Source organism: Podarcis liolepis (assembly GCF_965112155.1).
Source record: "Podarcis liolepis genome assembly, chromosome: 13".
NCBI classification, from domain to species: domain Eukaryota; kingdom Metazoa; phylum Chordata; class Lepidosauria; order Squamata; family Lacertidae; genus Podarcis; species Podarcis liolepis.
In genome coordinates, this window is record NC_139573.1 from 38,873,439 (window position 1) to 38,895,818 (window position 22,380).

Sequence of the window (22,380 nt, forward strand, 5' to 3'; positions counted from 1 at the left end):
CACCGGATGCCCTTGAAATGTATGGGGTGGATCTGCCCAATGTGTCTGGCCCTCCACGCAACCACAGATTTAACTTCTATAGATCTGGAAGAAGAATGTCAACTCCAGATATCTGTATGATTCAGTACCTCCCACTCTTCAAGTAGTGCCTCGAGACATATCTATTTTTTCAAGCCTTCTCTAATTCGCTGGATTCATCTCTCTCTGTGTTGCTCCCCCCACACCTTCCTTTGCCTCATATGAGTCTATATATTTAGAATGCAAGCCTATGGTTTCATCATTGCTAATCTTAGGTTTTATACTGAATGCATACTGGGGCAGATCCAGAGGCAGCAAGTCATTCTTCAGTTTCATTTGAAATCAATGGGATAGATTAGTCATTACAAAGTCTCGTTGATTTCAGCGGGGTGGGGCGGCGGCGACTCCAGCTTCACTAACTTCTGGATCCAACTCACCACATGTTTTTATTCAGAGTTGATGTATTGATAGGTATCCTTGATGTGTGGCTATGCACTCATGAAACAGACAATTTTGCTATATACATCATGCGTTGGGTCCATCAGGGTAGATGCACTGAAATTAATGGACCTCAGTTGATGGCCTGGTTGGCTAAAGCGTCATGCTGATAACACCAAGCTTGCAGGTTTGATCCCTGTATGGGACAGCTGCGTATTCCTGTATTGCAGGGGGTTGGACTAGATGACCCTCAGGGTCCCTTCCAACTCTATGATTCTAACTTAATTGTGTCCATTAGTTTCACCGGGTCTACTACGAGTGTAACTAACATTAGACACAACCCTTAACGGGACTTTGGTCCCATCTGGTCCCTCAGGCTCTCCTACTTGACCTTCTCCTTTAGAGTTCCTAGCTTAAAGAGGAAGACGGGAAAGTGGCAGATTGTAGGCCTGGAGTTTTTATCTGAATCAAACCTGGTGTGGGGGGGGGGGGCAAAAGGAGCTTTTACCCTTTGCCTCCCAAAGTGGGTCCTCAGTGCCTGCAGTTTGCCCCAAACAAAGAACCCCTTGAAAAGGGCTACTCTGACCAACAGTGGTCTTCAGGTACTCAGACAGGGATTGTTCATATTACCAACACCTGACTCTTTTAAACTGGAGAATTCAAGGATTGAATGCAAGACCCTCTGCATGTAAGGTATAGTCATAGTCCGTCCTCCAAAATTAGTATATGTCCTTCCTGTAGCCTACAAATCTAGATTACAAATCTAGGGTCCTTCCAACTAGGGACATGCAATTAACATTCCCACGTTCTTTTGCTGTGGCACATTTAATTCAAATTTGTCACTCTTTATTTCACAAACATCATCCTCATCCTCATTATTATTATTATTATTATTATTTCTAATGACCAATGAGTATTTGCATGTGTTATGAATGCAGTTACTTGAAAAATATTGCCTGTACTATTGTCATGAAATCTCATGGTGATTGAGAGAAGAACCCATCATGGAAGAGAAGCACCAGGAATATCTGTTGGGATTTTGTTGGTGTTTTTCCAGAGAGTGGATGGTAGAGGGACAGAGCTACTTACAAAGTGTATTTGCTTATCCACCATTATTTCTGATCAAACAGGTCTGGCATGTTTTTGTAGTTTCCAAAACTTGCAAGACCCGTTTGGTCAAAGATTACCGAGGGACTAAAACAAAAATAAATAAAAATGACTGTTTCTACTATATGTTGCAATGGGTCTATCATACCAGTTTTCACTATCTTCCCTCTACCTCCCAACTATCTTAAAACAAAACAATTATCTGTCTCCAGATTTAAGCTGATAAAGGTTGGCGGGAAAGACATCCAGCTTTCAAAAAACTGGGTAAAAGGCTTCCCCCTTTTATTTAAAATAGTCATATTTTGCCTTATTGCCTGACAACAGGCCTACAAGGCAACTGACATGCCTGGTTCACACATAATGCTAAGCAATGGTTTGCTGAGTCAAAGTGTGGTTTGTTAGAATGCTTGAACCCACCTCAGTAGATTAACCATGGTTTATCTTTCTAGCAACAAATCATGATGTAAACCAATGGTTTGTTATTGGTTTAGAAATGGTGGCTTGTTCTAACTATGGTTTGGTGTTATGTTCAAAATGGACAACCTTGGTTTGTTGGATCATTCCACTCCAGATGCCTGACAAGCTACAGAAGCCAAGGACAGCTGAAGAAGAAACCAAGTTCTACAGAAAAAAGCTGTGGCTTCTTTTCTTGTCTGCGGGACGACTCTTGTGGCTCAAGCCATGGTTAAAGCAAATTATGGTTTAGCTTCATGTGTAAACGCAAAGAGAAAATTAAACACCCAATAAACATAATATTTTAAGGCAGTTGGGATCTAAGGGCAGCTGGGACTGTGTGCAATTATAGAAAATGCTCTTTCCCTATTGCCCGCTGCCTGCTGCTCAATGACTGGTAAATAAGGGTTTGCTGCAACCTGGAACTGCATGGCCTAATAACCAGGACCAAATAGTCCCAGGTATAGGATCTTCTCCTCACCCAGGTACCTGGGCAATTACTCACTGCTTCTCAACAGCAGTGGTGCATAACTGATGAAAAACTTTAGAGGGTGGGAATGATGATATGATCACTGCCTAGTCTTGTGGCGGGAGAAGGGGCACCCAGAGGAAATAATCTTCCTAGCAGAGTCTTCCAAATCATGTCTGAGCCTCTGTTGATCTTAATGATATTAGCACTTTTGCGGGCTCTGCTTTTTAACTCTGCTTTGTATTATTTATACAGCTGGTCATTGTAAGCTGCCTTGAGGGGCTGAAAGGTACAATAGAAATATTTTATAAAGAAAAGCATTTTAAAAGCATGCGTGTGTGTATTGGGGCGGGGGATAGCACTGACATCTCCTCTGCAACACTTTTACACGGCCTGGGCTATTTGTTTTTATATTGGCTCCCAAAGGCTCAATGCCCCCTTGCTGTTGGCAGTCCTCCCTTCTGACTACAGTATGCCGTAGGACCAGCAGACTTACCTCCAGGTAGGGCACTCCCTTCTCGAAACTCTGTGGGTACTCGCGCAATAGGCGCTCTTCGTCCAGGAATTTGGCATCCCGCCCATTGGTGGCTGGCTGGAAAAGCCCATAGTTCAGCACGTCCTTGAGGCTTTCATTGAGAGTGCAGAGGATCTGTTGCTTTGCCACCCAGATGGCCGCATCAGGGTTGAAACGTAGGCATTTCTGAAATGGTTTTGGGCCAGTGGGAGAGGGAGGGGTGGAATTGAGAGCAAAAGGAATGCATCAAAATGGCACAAAAGTGGCACCTTGTTTTGAGTTTGCTCTAAAGCAGTGTTTCGGCCCTTTGAAATCTGGTTTCTTTATCCACATCCTCTCTTTCTTCCAAGGGACTCAAGGCAGCTTACAGCATTCTGCCCCCCCATTTTATCCTCGCTACAACCCTGTGTGGTAGGCTAAGCCAACGGACCGAGTGATCACTTGTCCAAGGTCATCCTTGGGCATCAAGGTCATTAAGCTTAGTGGCTGAGAGGGGATTTGGACCTGGGTTTTGACCACTCTAATCACGATGCCACACTGGCTTAAAAAGAAAAAAAAAAAGGATTTTAATACTGATCTTTCTACATCCTGGGCTATAAATTTTGTGATGGTGGGCGGGGAGGGGGAGTGGTAAGATTACATAATGTGGGAAATGAGCACAGAAGAGTCAGGATCTAAAAAAGAGGTAGCTTAATAAATTTACAGTTTTTTGATTGTAGAACAAGATTGTACAAGAATATTCCTTTTGCTCAGCTAATTTAGTTCACAGAGAGGGGGCTCTTTGACCACCTCTCCAACAACAGTCATGTTGGGGAGAAACTATTAAAAAGGTAATTTACCGTAACTGTCAGCACTCCCAGATCTTATGCGTCTCACATCCACATCATATATTTAAAGCTGGGAACTGTAGCTCTGCGCGGTCAGCACCCTGAACAAACTACAGTTCCCAGGACTTTCCATTACAGTGGTGCCCCGCAAGACGAATGCCTCGCAAGACGAAAAACTCGCTAGACGAAAGGGTTTTCGGTTTTTGCGTTGCTTCGCTAGACGATTTTCCCTATGGGCTTGCTTCGCAAGACGAAAACGTCTTGCGAGTTTGTTCGCTTTTTTCTTAAAGCCGCTTGAAGAGGCGCAGTTGCGACGGACCGTGCTTTGCAAGACGAAAAACATCGCAAGACGAAAAGACTCACGGAACAAATTAATTTCATCTTGCGAGGCACCACTGTACCGTTGAAGTCCTATAATTGTTAAATGCATGGTATGGATGTAGTTGTGAACAGATCCCGTAACTGGTTGCTGATGTTCCCTGTAATTTTTTTTATTAAAAGAACCTTCTTAATAAAAATCAGAGCTTTTCTGTTCATCCCAGCTGCCTTTGCATTAATCAGCCAGTAGAACACTAGAATTATGTTTTCCCACACCGTTGTGCAGAATGCGGCCTGCGTATTTTCCATCTTATCTCCGCAAATGAAAGGGACAGAGATTGCACTTTTTAAAAACGAAAAACAAAAAGCACCGTTAATTGAAAGCTGAAATCCAGGCTACGGGCTTGCAGTCTCCCTGAGGGGACAAAGTCCCTCCAGGCCTCCTGCAGCTATTGCCTGGGGCAGGCCTAATTTCGAGTGATTCCTCAACAGAGAATTCCAGGCAAAATCTGAGAAGTAATACAGACATCGAGCTACCAAGAATTTCATCGTAAAACGAATTACAAGAATGGTGACAGAGGGCCTATCTGTAGGCAGCCTCTCTGTTTGTGTGTGTAGCAATGGCAGGGTCTGTTGTAATGCACTGTGTCTGAGGTGCCTGCAAACCTGCTTTCACCCTGGTCAAGTCTTTAGCTGACCCACACCTGACGTCATGTATGCCCTACATATATAATGTCAGATGTAGGGGTGGTGGGTGTGGCTTGCCAAAACAGTCTTATAGGCCGAATGCTGGGCCTTGCCGGCCAAATTAGGCCTGGTGGGCCTAATTAGGTGCGCAGGCCAGAGGTTCAACACCACAGGGATAGACAGTATATGTTGTCCCAAGTCTTCCTCTCACTGCCTCTGGATGTATTATTATTATTATTATTATTATTATTATTATCGTGCCCTTCACCCAGGTGGGATACGGCAATTTAAAATACAACACCAAGAGTATGCAACATGTACTCTTCTTTCATCTCCGATGCGCTGTCACTGCCTATCCTGACAGGCAGGCAAGACACAACGCCTCTTCCCATCAAGGAAATTGCTAGGTTGAGAACGCAACATGCCAACTTGATTACTCCGATTTACATTTGCGGCAGGGGCATTTGAGCCGCGCGTGGCGCAGGCCACGTCCAAAGGGATGGTTCCCTGAGTCTCAGGCATGCTCCGTCAGCAGCAGCGCCTGCCAGTCACTGGGTGCATGCACCCTATGGCCTCCTCTGCCACATGCAGCGGCTGTAGGAAACGTGCGGGTACCCGTAATGAGGGTGCAACGGGCCAGAATGGCAAAATATTTATACAAAACGGACCCACACATAGTACTCTTGCAAGAAACTCATAAAGCAGACAGGAAAAAAACTCCTTATTTACACAGTCATGGGTCGGTTTCCGATTTGATCCGCTTTTCCTTAGGACGTCCCTGTTTTTACTGGAGAAATGTTGGAGGGTATTTTAGGATGTCCCTGTTTGTATTGGAGAAATGTTGGAGGGTATGCATTTGACTCAAATGGGATTGGTGTTCCTGCCTTTTGCTCTTTTTACGGCACCAGGAGGTGCCGGGCTCTCAACTCACGTTAGCACCAATACTCTCTCTTTCCAACTACCCTAGCAGTCCCTGCCTCCTTCCCTCACCCCTCCATCTTCCAGGGTCAGATTTGGGGAGTGGGGAGAGGAGAGGGGGTCATGAAGGGACAACCAGCCAGACACATGGTGGCAGTTCCATCCCTGTTTCCATGGTCACAACAATTTGTGATCTCTAGCAACGGTTTCCATGGTTGCCCCTGTGAATAGAAATGGGACCCAAGATGAAGGGGGAGAACAGCTTTAAAGAATCAGTAAAATGTTATGGGTTTGGGTGTTGCTGTTTTATTGTGGGGACTGAGAAAAAAGAAAGGGGGCCTTCTCCAAAATAGTGTAGAGACCAACCAACAATGGTGTTTTAGTAGCTTAATGTAATATCCACATTTTAAACCCCATCCTCCAAAACACTGTGTACACAGAGGAGAAGTGGTGTTATATATATATATATGGTGTGTGTGTGTGGATATGAAGATGCAGGAATAGAGGACTCAAATAGCAACGGCTAAGTGAACGAGACTAAAGGTTATTTTAGCCAGCTCTCATTAAGGCTCCATCTGCCCTATATATTTAAAGTACTTTCATGCCGCTTTTGACAGACATGGCTTTACCCAAAGAATTCTGGGAACTGTAGTTCATGAAGGGTGCTAAGAGATGCTAGCAGACCCCTATTCCCCTCACAGAACTACAAATTCCCAGAGCTCCCTGGGAAGAGGGACTGGCTGTTAAATAGCTCTGGGAATTGTGACTGTGAGGGGAATAAGGGGCCACAGGGGGCGTCCCTGGCATTTCATCTGTACAATACTTGGGCCAACTCTGAACACCATCTAGAACAGATATGTGTTCTTCTAGAACAGTGTTTCTCAAACTTGAGTCCCCAGCGGACTACAACTCCAATCATCCCTAAATGGCAGAACCAGTGTCAGGGGTGATGGGAGTTGTAGTCACATAGATATTTGAGGTGGTTTATAAACTATTGGGCCGTATCCAGCGCTAGTCCTACCACTGGACATCATTAGCTTAAGTTCACTCATTTCAATGGGACTACTTAGAGGAAAACTTAGTTGGATACAGCCCATTGTTCTTATTGTAGAAGTATGGCCATAAGTCCTACTTTGCTGAGAGCGGTGTTTTATTTGACAGCCCTTCTTTTTTTTCCTTTTTCTTTTTTGAAATAATATCTAGTCCAAGCCTGGTTTAAAGACAAAAAACCTTAAAGAGGGGGACCGGTGGGTGGGGGAATGAAGTTGCACATCCACCACAGCGACGAGCGATTAAGCAGCCATTCATGGGTCACCTGCTCATAGTCTCTCCTCTGCTGCAATGAAAAACATTACATTGCTATTTAAAGTATAGTCATTATTTCTAAATGTGCATGTATGCATGTAAATTAGCAAATGCAAATTTGTTGCAAGAAGTGCATCTTCTTCTATTTGGCAAAATTTACCCTTTAGCAGCAGCAGCAGCAGCAGCAGCAGCAAGGCTGGTTCCAGGTTTCACCAGGCCCTTGGCAAAATGTCTTCTGATGTGCCCCCTCTCTCCACTTGGTAACAGTGGCAGAGGTAGCTGCGGATGGCTGCTCTCTCTCACAATGCCCCAGAACAATGCTGTGTTGGAGATGCTGAGGGAAATCAAAATGGTGGCTCCTACACCCAGTTGCTTTTTAAAAGCCAGGGGTGAGGCCGTGGTGTGCCCTGACAACTCCCAAAGGCTGCTGTGTGCTGACGCTGGGCCTAGCAGCAGCAGCAGTAGTAGCAGAAGCAAGATTATACTTCCAGGGTGGATGTTACTCTTGAGAAGTGGTTCACTTCTCAAAAGAGATGTACAGGAAGACACAACATCAGACCCAGAACTGTGGGGTTGTGGGTTTACCGCCTTATGACAAAGACGTTCCACATATACTCAAAAGTTCTCTTGCCTTTTTCAGTTTTTTTCAATGTGTTCTGGGATTGAGCCCCACAAACATGGACCCCAGAAGTAGTGGGGGCTGTGAGGACGGGAGGGGGGCAAAGAGGAGTACAGCTCCCACAAAGAAGGGCCAGGGATGTTGACCCCTTCCACAAGGGATGACCTGGCATATACAATGGCGGCTGTTCTCAAAAGCCAATTCGTGTCCTTTCATTTTTCCTTTGCTCAGTTGCCAAGCTGCTTAAGGTTTCTTTCTTTTCGTATCCATTGTGAGGAACTCATTTTCCACAATGACGAACAGTATAGTTTATGACCTCATGACTAGCCTGTTAAATAAGCGGATGTAGAAACTACACCTGAAAAGTAAGCAACACTCAGGACGTCCTTGACCACCTCAAGGTCCAGGTCCACAGACACATTTTTTCAAGGTGATACGGAAGTCATAGAGTGTGGACTTTCTGGGTTTAAGAATACTACGGCTCACTCACAAACCCCTGAAATAGGGTGGGGCAATAAAAACAAATTTAAAAAGCTAATAAACCCTGGTATGTGGGGTGTTTTTGGGGGGGCGTGTGTTTGTGTGTTAGAGAAGCTCACATCAGTGTGCTCTGCCAATGTGGTATAGTGGATGGACAGCTGGACCAGGGTTTAAATCCCACTCAGCCATTAAGCACACTGTCTCCCAGCCTAATCATACATCAATCATAGGGGTTGTTGTGAGGATAAACAGGGGGAGAGAATCATGCGCGCCATTTTGACCTCCTTGGAGGAAAGGTGTGATACAAATGGAATCATCGCCGAGTGAGATGAAGTAGGCATGTACACAGGCAGCGAGACCTCTGGGGTGCCCAGGGAGTGGCTGTGCAGCCTTGCAAGGACCCTAATGGCACGCGGGGGGAAAGGGAAAGGGGGGGGCAGGGAAAAAACACTTCGCCTAGGTCTGCAGATGGCTCTCCAAATCAAAGGGTTGCTGGATAAAAGGACTGGTGCTGGTGGCAATGTCTGTATGTATGTGTGTGTGTGTGTTGCTGAGTGTCCTGGTTTTATTGCTAATGAAGTGAGGAAGGAATAAGTTCCCTTTAGTGCTGAGCTAAGGATGAATCCAATTCTGCATTAATTACCCCTCTAGGGACTGAGGTGGTGGTGGTGGTGGGGTGTGTGGAGCCCAGCCAAGAAGGGAAGCCCCACTTTTATTTGTCCATCAGCCACAGACCTTCCTGGGCAGCATTGCAGAATCAAGGAACACACATCCCTGTCCACAAAACTCTCTGCCCATTTAACCGGTTCCCTCCTTGAGCAACCCACGCTACGCATTATATCATGTCCATCTGAGGCGCAGGGGAAAGGAGGAAACAAGGAGCCCTGTATCAGAGGAAATCTACCCGATTACTGAAACGATTTGGTAAAATCCTGCCCAACTGCCTCATCACCATACTCTACAACAGATGTGGAGAACCTGTGGCCTTCTGGATATTGCTGAAGTACAAGTCCTGACATCCCATTGGGGGCTGATGTTCAACAACATCTCGGAGGCCACTTTAAAACATATTGGGATGACCCACATGTCTCTCATCCTTGCTCTTCGATACCTAACCCTAAGTACACGTAACTGAAACGACAACATATTCTCAGTGTTGGCTCCAGGTTTTGGAGAGCCTTGTGCAAGAACGACAACATATTCTCAGTGTTGGCTCCAGGTTTTGGAGAGCCTTGTGCAAGACCTTCTGCCCCGTTCCCTCCCAGTGAGTCTAACTCCATGCTGCCATTATCACAAACTGCTCCCCCTTCTCTTCCTCATCTCTGCTGCCACCTGCATCCCTGCCAGGCAGAGAGCCAAGGAGCAAACAGATAGTGGCATCTACTTATATGCCACTCTTATCTGGGCAGCCAGAGCAAGAGGTAGCTGAACAAGCAAGCAGACTGCAGCTGTGAAGAGGAGGAGCAGGGACTGCCTGATCGTGCCAACCCTGCATAATCTGCTTCCATTTTCCTTCTTGTAACCCCTCAGGGCAGAGACCAGCCCTCAAACTTGGTACAGCACCTATAGATGGCACTATTACTATTCCTATGAAAGGGCCATAGCTGAGTGGCGGAGCACCGAAAATTTCATGCAGAAGGTTCCAGGTCCAATTCTGGGCATCTGCAGGTAGGGCTGAGAAAGATGGGAGTCCCTTACGAAACTGCAGAGAGCTGCTGTGAGTCAGTGTAGACAATACTGAGCATGATAGACCGTCTGACCCAGTTTAAGGCCGATTCCTAAGTTCATCGTAACCATCTAGATGGCTAGAATTACGCCACAAAACACAAAAGAGTATCAGATAGGGATGGTGGGGTAGAGACGGCAAAAATTAATTTTGAAACCGGTAACTCGACATCGCCTCTCGCTCTTGTCTTCAGTGGGTCGGAATTTCTCCCCAACGCTCAATATAGAACTTGGCTAGATTCTTTAAAAACACACAAAATATCCTCCACACTTGCCTCCCGCTACACCTCAGCATGCACCTGGGCACAGGTGAGCTTCCATGCCTCTCCCGCACTCCGTCCCCTCTTTGGTTCCTCACCGTCTGGTGCAGGTCAGGAATGCCAATTCGGAAGACCATCATACTGAAGTGTGCGTCCTCGGGTACCGACATGGAGCGACTGTGGTCAGGGTTAGCGGGGCTGGCCGGTGGGCTGGGCCCCTCGCGGGAGGTCTCCGAGCCCGACTCCCCCTCGGGGCACTGGGAGAGGTGCTCCTCCTCCTCCGCACTTGATTCGGGGCTCTGGGGCATCGTCGGGGGCGCTGGGCACCATCACTGGCTGCACTGCAGGGGTGGGGAAAGAGAAAGAGATTAAAGGTTACCTCCGTGGAGGAGCATTATAAGAGATGTGTAGCCGCTTGTCTTCCTTCTGGGCTCCCCAAAGGCATCTGGTTTGGCCATGGTTATAACAGGATGCTGGTAAGACAGACCACAGGCCTGATCCAACAGATCTCTTTTTATGTCCGTAGTGGTAAGGGGACAGGGATGGCCTCTACAGCACTGCTCTGCCAAGATGTGATCTCCTAACACACACGTATTCAGATACAGAAATATGGCCTTTGAATAATGCATACTGAGCAAGCGGGCACAGACCCAAATGTGCACACACACACACTCTCACACACAAACCAAGGCTGACAGGCAAGTCAAGCAAAAATGAGGCATCCCTTCTCTTGCTTTCTCTGCTATACCGACACAAAACAAAGACACACTAAGGCGTGCAGACAAATCTAGTCCAGAATCTTTGTTCTGTTGTTTCATCTGGTGATGAAGTGAGTTCAAAGCAATCCATTACAATCTATTGGAGCCTCACAGGATGGCCCCTCTGGAATCTCTCTCTCTCTCTCTCTCTCTCTCTCTCTCTCTCTCTCTCTCTCACACACACACACACACACACACACACACTGTCTGTGCTTGGCTACCCAGCGCTTAAATAAATGACCTTTCACAACCCCTTTCAAAAACATGCATTGGGAGAGGATCCCTAACCTGGCACAGAGAGGGAAATACAGGACAAAACCTTATCAATACAGGATGTAGCACTTTACATGGGAATACAGGACAATCCTGTATTATACAGGACAGTTGGCAACCCTAGCTGGAATCTAATTTCACCACCCACCCCACCACACTATCGTACCAGGGATCGGTGTTAAGAGGAAGGAGGGGGTCATGTTTCCTACATCAGCCTTTGGCTTATTAGCTCTGAATCCCTGGAACACTTACTGACAGGTAGCTTGCCTTGATCTGCATTGAAACCAGGATTCATTCCAGTACAGATGTGGCAAGAACCCCGGGGAACATAACAACGAAGAGAGAGATGGGGAGACTAACTTGTGCGCAGGGAGGAACACAGAGACTTTGTGAGCTTCGTTTTTCAATCCGTGCACAGTCACCTGCTTCCCCCTCCTACTTCCGGAGCATGATTATTGAGGTAATGACCCAGTTCGCACATGACTCTAAACTAAACCATGGCTAAGTGTGAATGTGTGACCGTGTGGGTACTCACAGGAAAAATCCCAGCCGCTTTGCTCCTCTCCCTGTTCTGCTGCTGCGCTACCTGTGCTAAGCCATGGTTTGTCACATCCAAACAAACCATGGTTAGTGTTACATCTGAAGATAGGCTCATGGTTTGTCTTACTCCCAACCATAAGCTGTTGCCAAGGCTTGTGGTTTGTATGTAAGTGGCAAACCATGAACCTAGGTTAATATGTAATGTGCCAGGTACCATAGCAGCAGCAGCAGCAGCAGCAGCAGAGAAGCATAGTGGTATGTGGGGTCACACTTAGGCACGGTTTGGTTTAGCGCCACTGGGTCATAGTGTGCGATGCTTTGACAGGCAAAACACTTCTTTTAACATGCTCCCAAATGGGTCCTTAGTGGCACACGATCGGAATGATTTGCATGCATACATGCCTGCATGATGCTTCCAGATGAGCTGCTTATTGAGCATCCATTCTGATTTATTTTCAGGGAGCTTAGACAACGTTGGCTGCTTAATATGCCTTCATTCTGATTTATCTGCGGGAGGTTAGGTGATGGGTCATCAAAGCAAGTGCGGTGACGCACTTTCCGAGGCATTCTCCCGCTGCTTCCTTTATCACGAAAAAATCCAGTCTTTTGGGAATCCCTCCCCAAAATGGCAAATGCCTGGAAATGCCCTGAATAACATGCACATTCTCCCTCTTCGCTTGCCCAGTGCTTCCATTCTCTCACTCCTCCTGCCCACTTTTCCCTTTTAATTTCTGCATGTCTGTCGGATCTTGTCCCCCCCCCCCCCCACTTTCCCAGTTCCCTGTCTCTGTATTTCCTCCACAAGACGTGCAAGGCGGAGATCCCTCGCTTCAGGTCCTTGCTCCGCATGCCGGCCGAATGTTCCCTTCCGCCCCAACCACCTCCACCCCAATCTCCTTCACTGACTTTTCATGCTCCGTGTCCCAGTTTCCAGCCGGCCCCAGGGCCCAAGCAATCTGTGTGCAAACAGCACACGACGTCCCAGAAAGCAGAACAGCCCTGGGACGCCTGCCCCACTTTCGGCACCTGCCAAAAGGGCCTATAATTAGCCCTAAAGGACACCATTTGCTCTGAACCCCCTGACACCTCCAATTTCATTTGCTAGATATTATCGCAGCCAGGCAGATACTGTGGGCGGTGGGGCAGGAGGAGCAGGGGTGTGGTGTGGGGAGGGCCAGAGGTGCCATAGTCCTGGGCACATGATATGGAGGCGGCATGAGCCAGGGATCCCTGCCCTGTCTGCCACCAGGATCGTGGGTAGTAACTGATGTAAAAGACTCTCTGCTTAAGATCTACTGCCAGTGTAGACAATAGCAGGTTACATGGGCCAGTGGTCTGTCCTGGTATGATGTAGCTCCCCATATCTTCTCTGTGGAAATGAAACTAATTCTGGCATCAGTTGCAACTAGAGAGAGAGATATCCCTTGTTTGGTAACATACTCAAGGTCCAACTCTAAAGTGGCGGAATAGTTTTTTTTTGCTTAGTCAGCATTTTAAAGCAAACCAACCTACATGGGTTGGAACTCAGGTATCAAATTGACTGTACACTTCTTCAAATTTTTGCAAAGTCAGGTTCTTTTGTTTGGACCTGCTAACCTTGCCGCCTGATGCCACAGTGAAGAGCTTGGCTGACCACTGCTTGACCCCACACTCAACACAAAGGCAACCAGCCCCATACCGACCAAGTCTAATGAAGTCTTCTCTGCACTGGTTCCAGATTGGGATTGTCTTATTGGAGGTAGTGATGGGTGTGTGTGTGTGTGTTAGGTAACAGCTTGTTTTTCCGCTCAAATATATGCACATAAATGTGTATATATGCATGCAAATCCATGTAAAAATGCATATTCTGGGGGAAAGCGTAGAAAGCACACAAAATGTGTATTTTAGCAGAAATTGTATACAATTGTTAAATGCACTTTTATTTTAAAAATCCACAAAAAATGAAATAGAGAAGAATTGTGATTGAATGCACACAAAACCTACGTAAAATGGAAAAAGACTGATCCATCCATCTGTATTACCACAAAGTTCTCATAGAATTTATCCCTCTTCCTCAGAATCATCGAATAACGCCATAACTAAAGATAGGTCCTTGGAAACATCAAGAATGCCAGAAGAAGAAGAAAATCCCCAGGAAGCCAAGTCAATGAGATCAGAGGGCAATTCACACAAACATCTGGCCCATTTTGAAATTAATACAAGCTGGCTTTTTCAGTAGGAACTCAGAGTCCACCTCGGAAATGGTTCATGTTCCCTTTCATGGCTCAGTACGTCCCGCAAAAATCTGTTCAAAGCAGGCATTGAAAATGGAAAAAGCACCACTTCAGCAGGCAAAAACTAAAATGACAAAATAGCATCATGGCTTTCACCTGGGAACTGTGGCTCATTAAAGGCACTAACCTCACCGTGCTATAATTCCCAGCACAGTTCTCAGGATCCCTCATGACTGTTAAAGTGGCATAAGGGTGCGGATCTGACCCAGCACATGACAGGCCCGGGATAGACCTTATTTAAAATACTTGGGAGTATCCTCTTCTCTCTCTCTCTCTCTTTTGTAAAGCAGGTTGAAACTAGATTTGCTAAAATGCTGTAAATGTAGACATGGACTCAACACAGATCTGGTTCAAATGTGCAAGTCCAGGGCACCCCAAGTCTCTTGTGTAAAACAGGACATTTTGCGAGATGTTTGATACTGTAAATACTCCAGATGGAAGTTAATAACGATGGTGTTAAATGGTATTAGCACAAGGGTAGTAAAATGTGTGCATATATAACACTTGTGTAACACCTCAAGTGTTACCATTACTGTAATGTGTCACTGTTATGTGTGAGACTACACGTAAAGACAGGCAGGCAGGCAGACAACACAGAAGTGTCAAGTCTCTTGGAAAAGAGAGACCACTGCATACCCTCCAACATTTCTCCAATGAAGCTAGGGGCACCCTATTCAATAATAATGATAATGATAATGATAATGATAATGATAATGATAATGATAATGATAATGATTTTATTATTTATATCCTGCCCATCTAACTGGGTGGCCCCAGCCATTCTGAGCAGCTTCCAACATACCGTACTTTTTGCTCTGTAAGACTCACTTTTCCCCTCCTAAAAAGTAAGGGGAAATGTGTGTGCGTCTTATGGAGCGAATGCAGGCTGCGCAGCTATCACAGAAGCCAGAACAGCAAGAGGGATTGCTGCTTTCACTGCACAGTGATCCCTCTTGCTGTTCTGGCTTCTGAGATTCAGAATATATTTTTTCTTGTTTTCCTCCTCCAAAAACTAGGTGCGTCTTGTGGTCTGGTGCGTCTTATAGAGCGACAAATACGGTATATAAAAACATAATAAAGCATTAAACATTTTTTAAAAACTTCCCCATACAGGACTGCCTTCAGATGTCTTCTAAAGGTGGTATAGCTATTTATCTCCTTGGGTCGGGGGTTGCATAACTCCATACCCTCCAACCTTTCTCTGATGAAAATAGGGACGTCCGAAGGAAAAGCGGGTCATTCCGGGATCAAATCAGAAACCTAGACGGCTTCTGTAAATCTGGGACTGTTCCTGGAAATTAGGGACACTTGAGGGTCTGTCATCATACACAGAGCATGAGACTGTGATTATGCAGGAACAGAGAGAAATTAGAGTGCCACTGGCTGCAGAATTCTGTTTTCTAAGAAGCTGAGCTTGCTTAGAGCTCCGCTGGAAGATATTTTTCTCTGAAGACATTTACAGTGGTGCCTCGCAAGACGAAATTAATCCGTTCCGCGAGTCTCTTTGTCTAGCGGTTTTTTCGTCTTGCGAAGCAACCCTATTAGCAGATTAGCGGATTAGCGCTATTAGCGGTTTAGCGGCTATTAAAGGCTTAGCGGCTATTAAAGGCTTAGCGGATTAGTGGCTAAAAGGCTATTAGCGTCTTAGCGGCTTAGAAAAAGGGGGGGGGAGCGAAAAAAATCAGAACACTCGCAAGACGTTTTCGTCTTGCAAAGCAAGCCCATAGGGAAAATCGTCTTGCGAAGCAGCTCAAAAACGGAAAACCCTTTCGTCTAGCGGGTTTTCCGTCTTGCGAGGCATTCGTCTTGCAGGGCACCACTGTATCAGTATATCCTCCTCTTCCACCCCCAGGGGAAGGGGGCTATTTCGCAGAATGTTGTCTGCCCCACGCTTTTTTGATGGCTGCTGTCCCCACCCCACAATGTCTCATAACAACTCGAGGTCTGGATATTCCAGGCTGCCAACACAGCAGCCACCTCCCCTGTTGGAGGCAGTAAGAGGAGAGTGCTGTGAAGCTCAGTTCCTGCTTTGCATAGGCTTCTTGATGGCCGTTGTAAGAACAAGATGCTGGACCAGATGGGTTGCTGGGAGAAGAGGTATGAGCTCCTGCTCCAGACACTGCTAGAGAATTTGTCCTCCCCATAAGGGATATTTGGTGGAATGTTCCCCACAATTTGGGCCCCTCCAGATGGCATCTTTATTGAGCTTTTGCCCTGATTTGCTTGCAGAGAGGTTATACGACAACGAGCCTTCATCCTCCCTCCCTCTCAATTTGCTTGTGGGAGCGTTTATATGTCTTTCCGTCAATCCTTCATTCATTCCACACGTTTCCCTGTCACTTTACAAACTGCAAAAAGTCTGCCATTTCCTTCAAGTGCATTTGTTGCATACCCACCAACTGTCCCGATTTAACTGGGACATCCTGTTTTTTTGAGGGGGCGTGCTCTCATGTGAGTCACCTGGCTCCCATGAGATGGTGGCCCCAAAAGATGTGCATTTCGGGTGCCGTACTCTTGCGCGAGTCACATGGCCCGCATGGGAGCACGGCCCCGAAAGACACGTATCCCAGTTTTTCTCTGGGGTACGACTGTAATAGCACAAACCCAAAGTTCCTGGTATGCACTTGAATCCCTCCCACAAAACACTTGGCAATCTGGTGGTACCCTTTCTTGCTACCCACAAATGAGGTAGAGAATTTGGAGTGGCCATTTTTCCAACACAGCTCCATATATACTCCATTATACTCTGTGTCTATTAACCCAGGTATATTCTAGCAGTGCTTTAAACCCCTTTACAGTAATACCTCCACGAACGTCCGCCTTGTCTAGCGTCCATTCCAGCGAACGGGTAACTTCTGGGTTTGCCGCTCGCACATGCGCAGAAGTGCTAAATCGCGCTTGCGCAGAAGCACAAACCGCTCTGCATGTGTGTGCAGACGCGGCACTTTGCTCTGCGTCCTTTTCGGCTAGCGGCCGGGGCTCCGGAACGGATCCCGGCCGCAAAACAAGGTACGACTGTAGTTGCACAAACCCAAAGTTCCTGGTATGCACTTGAATCCCTCCCACAAAACACTGGGCAATCTGGTGGTACCCTCTCTTGCTGCCCACAAATGAGGTAGAGAATTTGGAGTGGCCCTTTTCCCAACACAGCTCCATATATACTCCATTACACTCTGTGTCTACCAACCCAGGGACCAAATGTTGAGCTTCTGACTCCTGCTCCTGGTAGAACATTGTCCCATTTGTCTCTGGTCATAATAATAATAATAATAATAATAATAATAATAATAATAATAATTTATTTATACCCCACCCATCTGGCTGAGTTTCCCCAGCCACTCTGGGCAGCTCCCAATCGAGTGTTAAAAACAATACAGCATTAAATATTAAAAACTTCCCTAAACATAGTTGGTTTTTTTAATAACTTTTGGGGGGCTGAGGAGGGGAGATCATAGAACCATAGAGCTGGAGGGAACCATGAGGATCGTCTAGTCCAGGGGTCTGCAACCTTTAAGACAAAAAGAGCCACTTGGACCCGTTTCCGAAGAAAAAACAACAACTGGGAGCCGCAAAACCACTGCGACATTTAAAACAAATATATCTCCGGAGCCACGATCTGACAGCGGGCGGGAAGGTGACGTCGGGACGGTGCGTGACTAACGCACGCACCGCCCCCATGCGATGTCACAGCCAGTACAGCGCCCGCCACAGTGAGGAGTGTCGGGGCGCACAATGCGCCTCCTCCCCTCGCTAGTATCCGCCCTGGAGCCGCAGCAAAGATGTAAAAGAGCCACATGCAGCTCCGGAGCCGCGGGTTGCAGACCCCTGGTCTAGTCCAACTCCCTGCAATGCAGGAATCTTTCACCCAGTGTGGGGCTCGAACCCTCAACCCTGAGATTAAGAGTCTCCTGCTCTACCGACTGAGCTATCTCTCAGGGGTGTTGAGGGTGCTTTTCTAAGACATTATTAACATGCACGGGCATGCAGCGGCAGTTCTTCTGTTTTAATCTCCCTGTCCTGCGCATGAATAGGCACAAAATGCCGGTGCGCTGGTTAAGAGCCTAAGAATGTCAGGCGGTGTATGGAAGAAATACAAGCAAGGCCAGGCCTCACATGGAGGATTACAGTCTAAAAAAAGAACACAAAAGAAAGAACAGGGATGCTGGCTGTTATGAGTGGGCGGGAGGTCATAGGGAAAAACCCAAAAACAGCCTTGCAGTCGAACTGGTTGCCATATATTGCTTGTGCGGATGCAGGACTGTGAACGGTATCATTTTCTCCTGTGCAGATAACAGCTTCTAAGCAGTGTTAGAAACGCAGATATCTAAGCTAACCACCAAATGGCACCTTAAACCTAGGTTAAGGCCACCACAACGGAATGTCTAGGTGCTTTTTATTTATTTTTTGGTGGTGAAATTTTATTTATTATTATTATCATTATTATCATTTCTATACCACTTTATATTTTAAGGGGGGGGGAATCTCAAAGCAGTTTGCAACACATCATATAAAACAATAAAGAATAAAACAAATTCAAGCTTCAAGGAAAATATTTCAGATCCTTCTCTAAGTGACATTTTGCTTTCGCCATATCTATTTACCTACTTAATTTATAGAGCCGTCCCATAGCAGAAGTACTCTAGGAAACCAGTGTGGTGTAGTCGTCAGAGTGACGCACTAGGACCTAAGAAGTCAGGGTTCAAATCCCCACTCAGTCATCAAGCTCACTGGGTGACCTTGGGCCAATCGTGGCCTCTTAACCTACATCACAGGGTCAGCCCCATAGTTGCCTTTGACTGAACTTAACCACCCAGGGGTCCTTTACCTTTATTTTACTTTGTAGGGATTAACTGAGGAAGGGGCTGAACCATTTGGTCCTTGGAGAAAAGGGTGGGGTATAAATGCTCTTCTGCTTATGTCAGAGCTGCTCTCAGATCCTAGCTCACAGAGGATCACGCTAGCCAGCGTTCACTTTATAAAAGTCTTTATTGAGTTACAGTTTCCATTTCCAAGCTGCTGTGTGCAGCTCTACGTCTTATAAGCTAGACCGGCGAAGCTCCGTCTGAGTCTCCGCCCCTTGTACACCAACTTAATACCCTAGCCTTACTCCACCTTTTCCGCCTGACCGTTCTCCTCTGGGTCCCTCTGCCCCCCGTGGTCTCTTCCTTCCTGGACTCTTCTGACGCTGACCCCCCGGACCCTCCTGTCTCCTTGCGTCGGGCTTTAGGACCTGGCTCCCTTTCCGGGCTGCTCACTGCGCCGCTTTCCGGTGCATTTGAACTTGGCGCGCGCGCCCAACCTTCCACTTTCCGCTTGACCGTTTCTTCGCTCTCCGATGGAGGTGTGGCCACTCCTGACTCATGCCCTCCCCCCTGCTGCGAGCTGCCAGAGCTCGATACCTGGCGCCTTTCCTCCCCACTGCGCTCTGTTGGTGACGCTGGCCCCGATTTCCAACTGCTGCCCTCTGAACCCTCTCTGGACCCTTCTTCCTGGGGTGTCCCCCTAAGCTCCCCCCTTGCTCTGGCCACTGGCGCTCCTTTCTGTGAATCTTCTGATTCACTGGACAGGCTCGGAGATCTCGGGTCGTCGTCGTCACTCATCTTTTCTTCGTACTCCTCCCCCTCGCTCTCTGTTTCCTCCCTTGCCCTCGCCTCTGCTCCTGAACCCCTGACAGCTTATTTGCTTAAGAAAGCTGGAGAGGCCAGCCAGAGGGATATGTCAGTTGCTGATGAGGCATTCAGAGATCTCCGCATGGTCACAATTGGACCCCTGCAAAATGCGCCTGGCCCCTGGCTAATTTCTAACATTGCTTGTAAGCCAGTGATTTTCATCAGGACGGCAGCAGAGAAGGGTTAAATTTCCCCTGCGCGCTTGCTGATAAATATGCACCCCCCATGGCTGCTATTTGCATTAAAAATGAATTAAATAAATGCAAAGTAATCCATTAACAGCTACCCACAGCTTGCCCTGCGCCCTTTTCCTCTGATGCATCCCCTTGTTGGCAACATTCCATGGAATCCTTGCCAGTGGTGGGTGGGGCCAGAGGCAAGAATGAGCAATGCAACAAATAGGAATATTACCTTTATATACCGACACACCCCTCTCTATCCTCTGTCCAGACAAACAAAAGGTGCTATAAGAGTTCAAGGACACATCCCAGCCTGGCAGAAAGGCAGGTGTGAAGCAGGATGGGGGAGCGGAGTGGGTACCCTCCAACATTTATCTGATGAAAATAGGAACGTCCTATTCCATCCTCATCCTCATTTTAGTATTTATACCCCAGCCATCTGACTGGGTTGCCCCAGCCACTCTGGGCAGCTTCCAACATATAGAAGAACATACTTAAACATTTAAAAACTTTCCTATACAGGGCTGCCTTCAGAGGTCTTCTATGGTTGTATAGCTACTTATCTTTGGCTCGGGGGTCACACAACTCTGCGCCCTCCAACATCTCTCCGGGGAAAATAGGGACGGCCTAAGGAAAAGCAGGACATTCCGGGATCAAATGAGAAACTGGGGCGGCTTCTGTAAATTCAGGACTGTCCTTGGAAAATAGAGACACTTGGAGGGTCTGGGTGTGGCCTGCAGAGAGAGGCTCAGAGGGCTGCGTTTGGCATTCTGACGTTCATCCTCACTGATGCTTTAAACCAAGGGTCGGCAACCTAAGGCCCATGGGCCACAAGCAGCCCATGGGGGTCGTTTAACTGGCCCATGGACCCCTGCCTCCCGCTCGGGGACCCCCGCTGTCGGCTCCCATGTGCTGCGCTAAACCAGCTTGGAGCAGAGCGGGGATTGCCTTCTGCGACGCTGGCTGGCCTCCCATTGGCTGCAGGAAGCTCCCATTGGCTGCAGGAAGCTGTGCACGCCTCCTCCGTGCCGGAAGGAGCACCGGAAATAGCGTTTGCGCATGCATCCGCACACGCACACTCCGGCCCACCGTGGCGTCTGCAGGACCATGAACCGGCTCAAGCCACAATAACTTTGCAGACCCCTGCTTTAAACTCCTTCCTTCCTTCCTTCCTTCCTTCCTCTCCCCTCCGTTACCACCAACATTCTTATAAGCCTGGAAGCTCATTGATACCTGTCAGACCATTGTCTATGTGATGTTTGCATCTGTTTTTTGTTTGTTTGTTAAAGTCTCTTTCTTTCCATGTACAAACTTCCATACTTCTGCAAACCCAGGGAATTCCTGAAGTACATAGAAGCCAACTGCCTTAGTTTTTTTTACAGCTACCTCAATTTACTTCCAGCTGTTCGGCACTCAAGACTCTCGAGCTCTCATTAGGAGGAACCAGCGAGACCTGCGATGAAATGTTCTCGTGGATGCTTGCCTCCTAAAAAGAAGTGACCTTGGTACAGGATGCCAGCCAGGTCTGTATAAATCTGCCTTGTAGCGCACCAGAATATTCATCCTTCTAGCTCAGTATTGGCTACACAGACTGGTAATGGCTCTCTAGGATTTCAGATGGGGGGCGGGCATTCCCTCTGTATCTGAGGACGCTGTGGGTTGAGCATGGAGACTTTGACATGCAATGTGGATGCTTTATCTCTGAGCAAAGGCTCTTCCAGAAGGATCATGTGTCTCTCCAGGATACTACAGTGGTACCTCTGGTTACGTACTTAATTCGTTCCAGAGGTCCATTCTTAACCTGAAACTGTTCTTAACCTGAAGCACCACTTTAGCTAATGGGGCCTCCCACTGCTGCCGCGCCACCGCAGCGCGATTTCTGTTCTCATCCTGAAGCAAAGTTCTTAATCCGAGGTACTATTTCTGGGTTAGCGGAGTCTGTAACCTGAAGCATATGTAACCTGAAGCATATGTAACCCGAGGTAGCACTGTATAAACAGGCCATTCCTCATATTTCTGTCTCCCCATTTTCTGTTGTTCTTTTTAAGCCAGCACTCAACATTCCACGGCTAATGGAGCTGCTCAATCCTAATTGTGTTGTTTTAGGGCTATTTCCCCTCCATTAGGCCAGTTTAAAAAAATATATTTTTGTGTACTTTGCACTGCCCATTCTTGAGGTTCCCCTGGGCATATAAAGGCCTCCCTCTGGTTTTTAAGTGGCCTTTTTTGACCTCATATCCGTCGGCACCACTTGAATTCGCTTTTAGTGACGATAAGGGATAAATATATTTACGCAGGCACTAATTAGTGTCTCTGAGGGTGCAAACATACCGATTCGCTCACTGGATCAGAGGGCAGAGTCAAGGTAGGAAGGCAGACCTTGACCTGTTCCAATAAGAGCCATGGATTTGCTGAAAATGCTGGCTGGCAATCTAAGCAGAGGAAAGGGCTTGCAGCTCTGTGGTGTGAATCACAGAACCGGAAGGCGCTAGCATTCGAAATTCGCCAGGCGCATTTTGCGACTGGTGCAGGTCCAACTGCAACCACATG

The 22,380-nt window shown here is 47.2% G+C and overlaps 1 protein-coding gene and 1 long non-coding RNA gene across 9 annotated transcripts in view; one reads left to right on the plus strand and one right to left on the minus strand.

Moving 5' to 3' along the window:
* The window catches only part of SHANK1 (SH3 and multiple ankyrin repeat domains 1), a 113,179-nt gene that overhangs the window by 71,717 nt on the left and 19,082 nt on the right, over positions 1-22,380 (minus strand). For 5 of the 7 annotated variants that reach the window (XR_014518092.1, XR_014518093.1, XM_083469395.1 and 2 more), the window contains exons 2-3: positions 10,237-10,479; positions 2,982-3,185 (exon numbers count right to left, since the gene is read on the minus strand). Coding sequence is in view for 5 of the 7 variants with exons in the window: in XM_083469395.1 (XP_083325521.1) it covers positions 2,982-3,185; positions 10,237-10,446 (414 nt within the window). In the remaining 2 variants the exon portion in view is untranslated. Of the gene's footprint in view, positions 1-2,981; positions 3,186-5,278; positions 5,392-10,236; positions 10,480-22,380 lie in introns of those variants that run through there. The other 2 variants (XM_083469396.1, XM_083469397.1) reach the window with 2 other exon arrangements.
* On the plus strand, positions 2,910-14,629 carry LOC310690892. 2 transcript variants are annotated; one of them, XR_014518259.1, is made up of 4 exons: positions 2,925-2,987; positions 9,684-9,821; positions 13,278-13,447; positions 13,767-14,629. It is a non-coding gene; the product is annotated as an uncharacterized lncRNA (long non-coding RNA). The 2 variants fall into 2 exon arrangements; XR_014518258.1 differs by lacking the exon at positions 9,684-9,821 and having other exon boundaries at positions 2,910-2,987.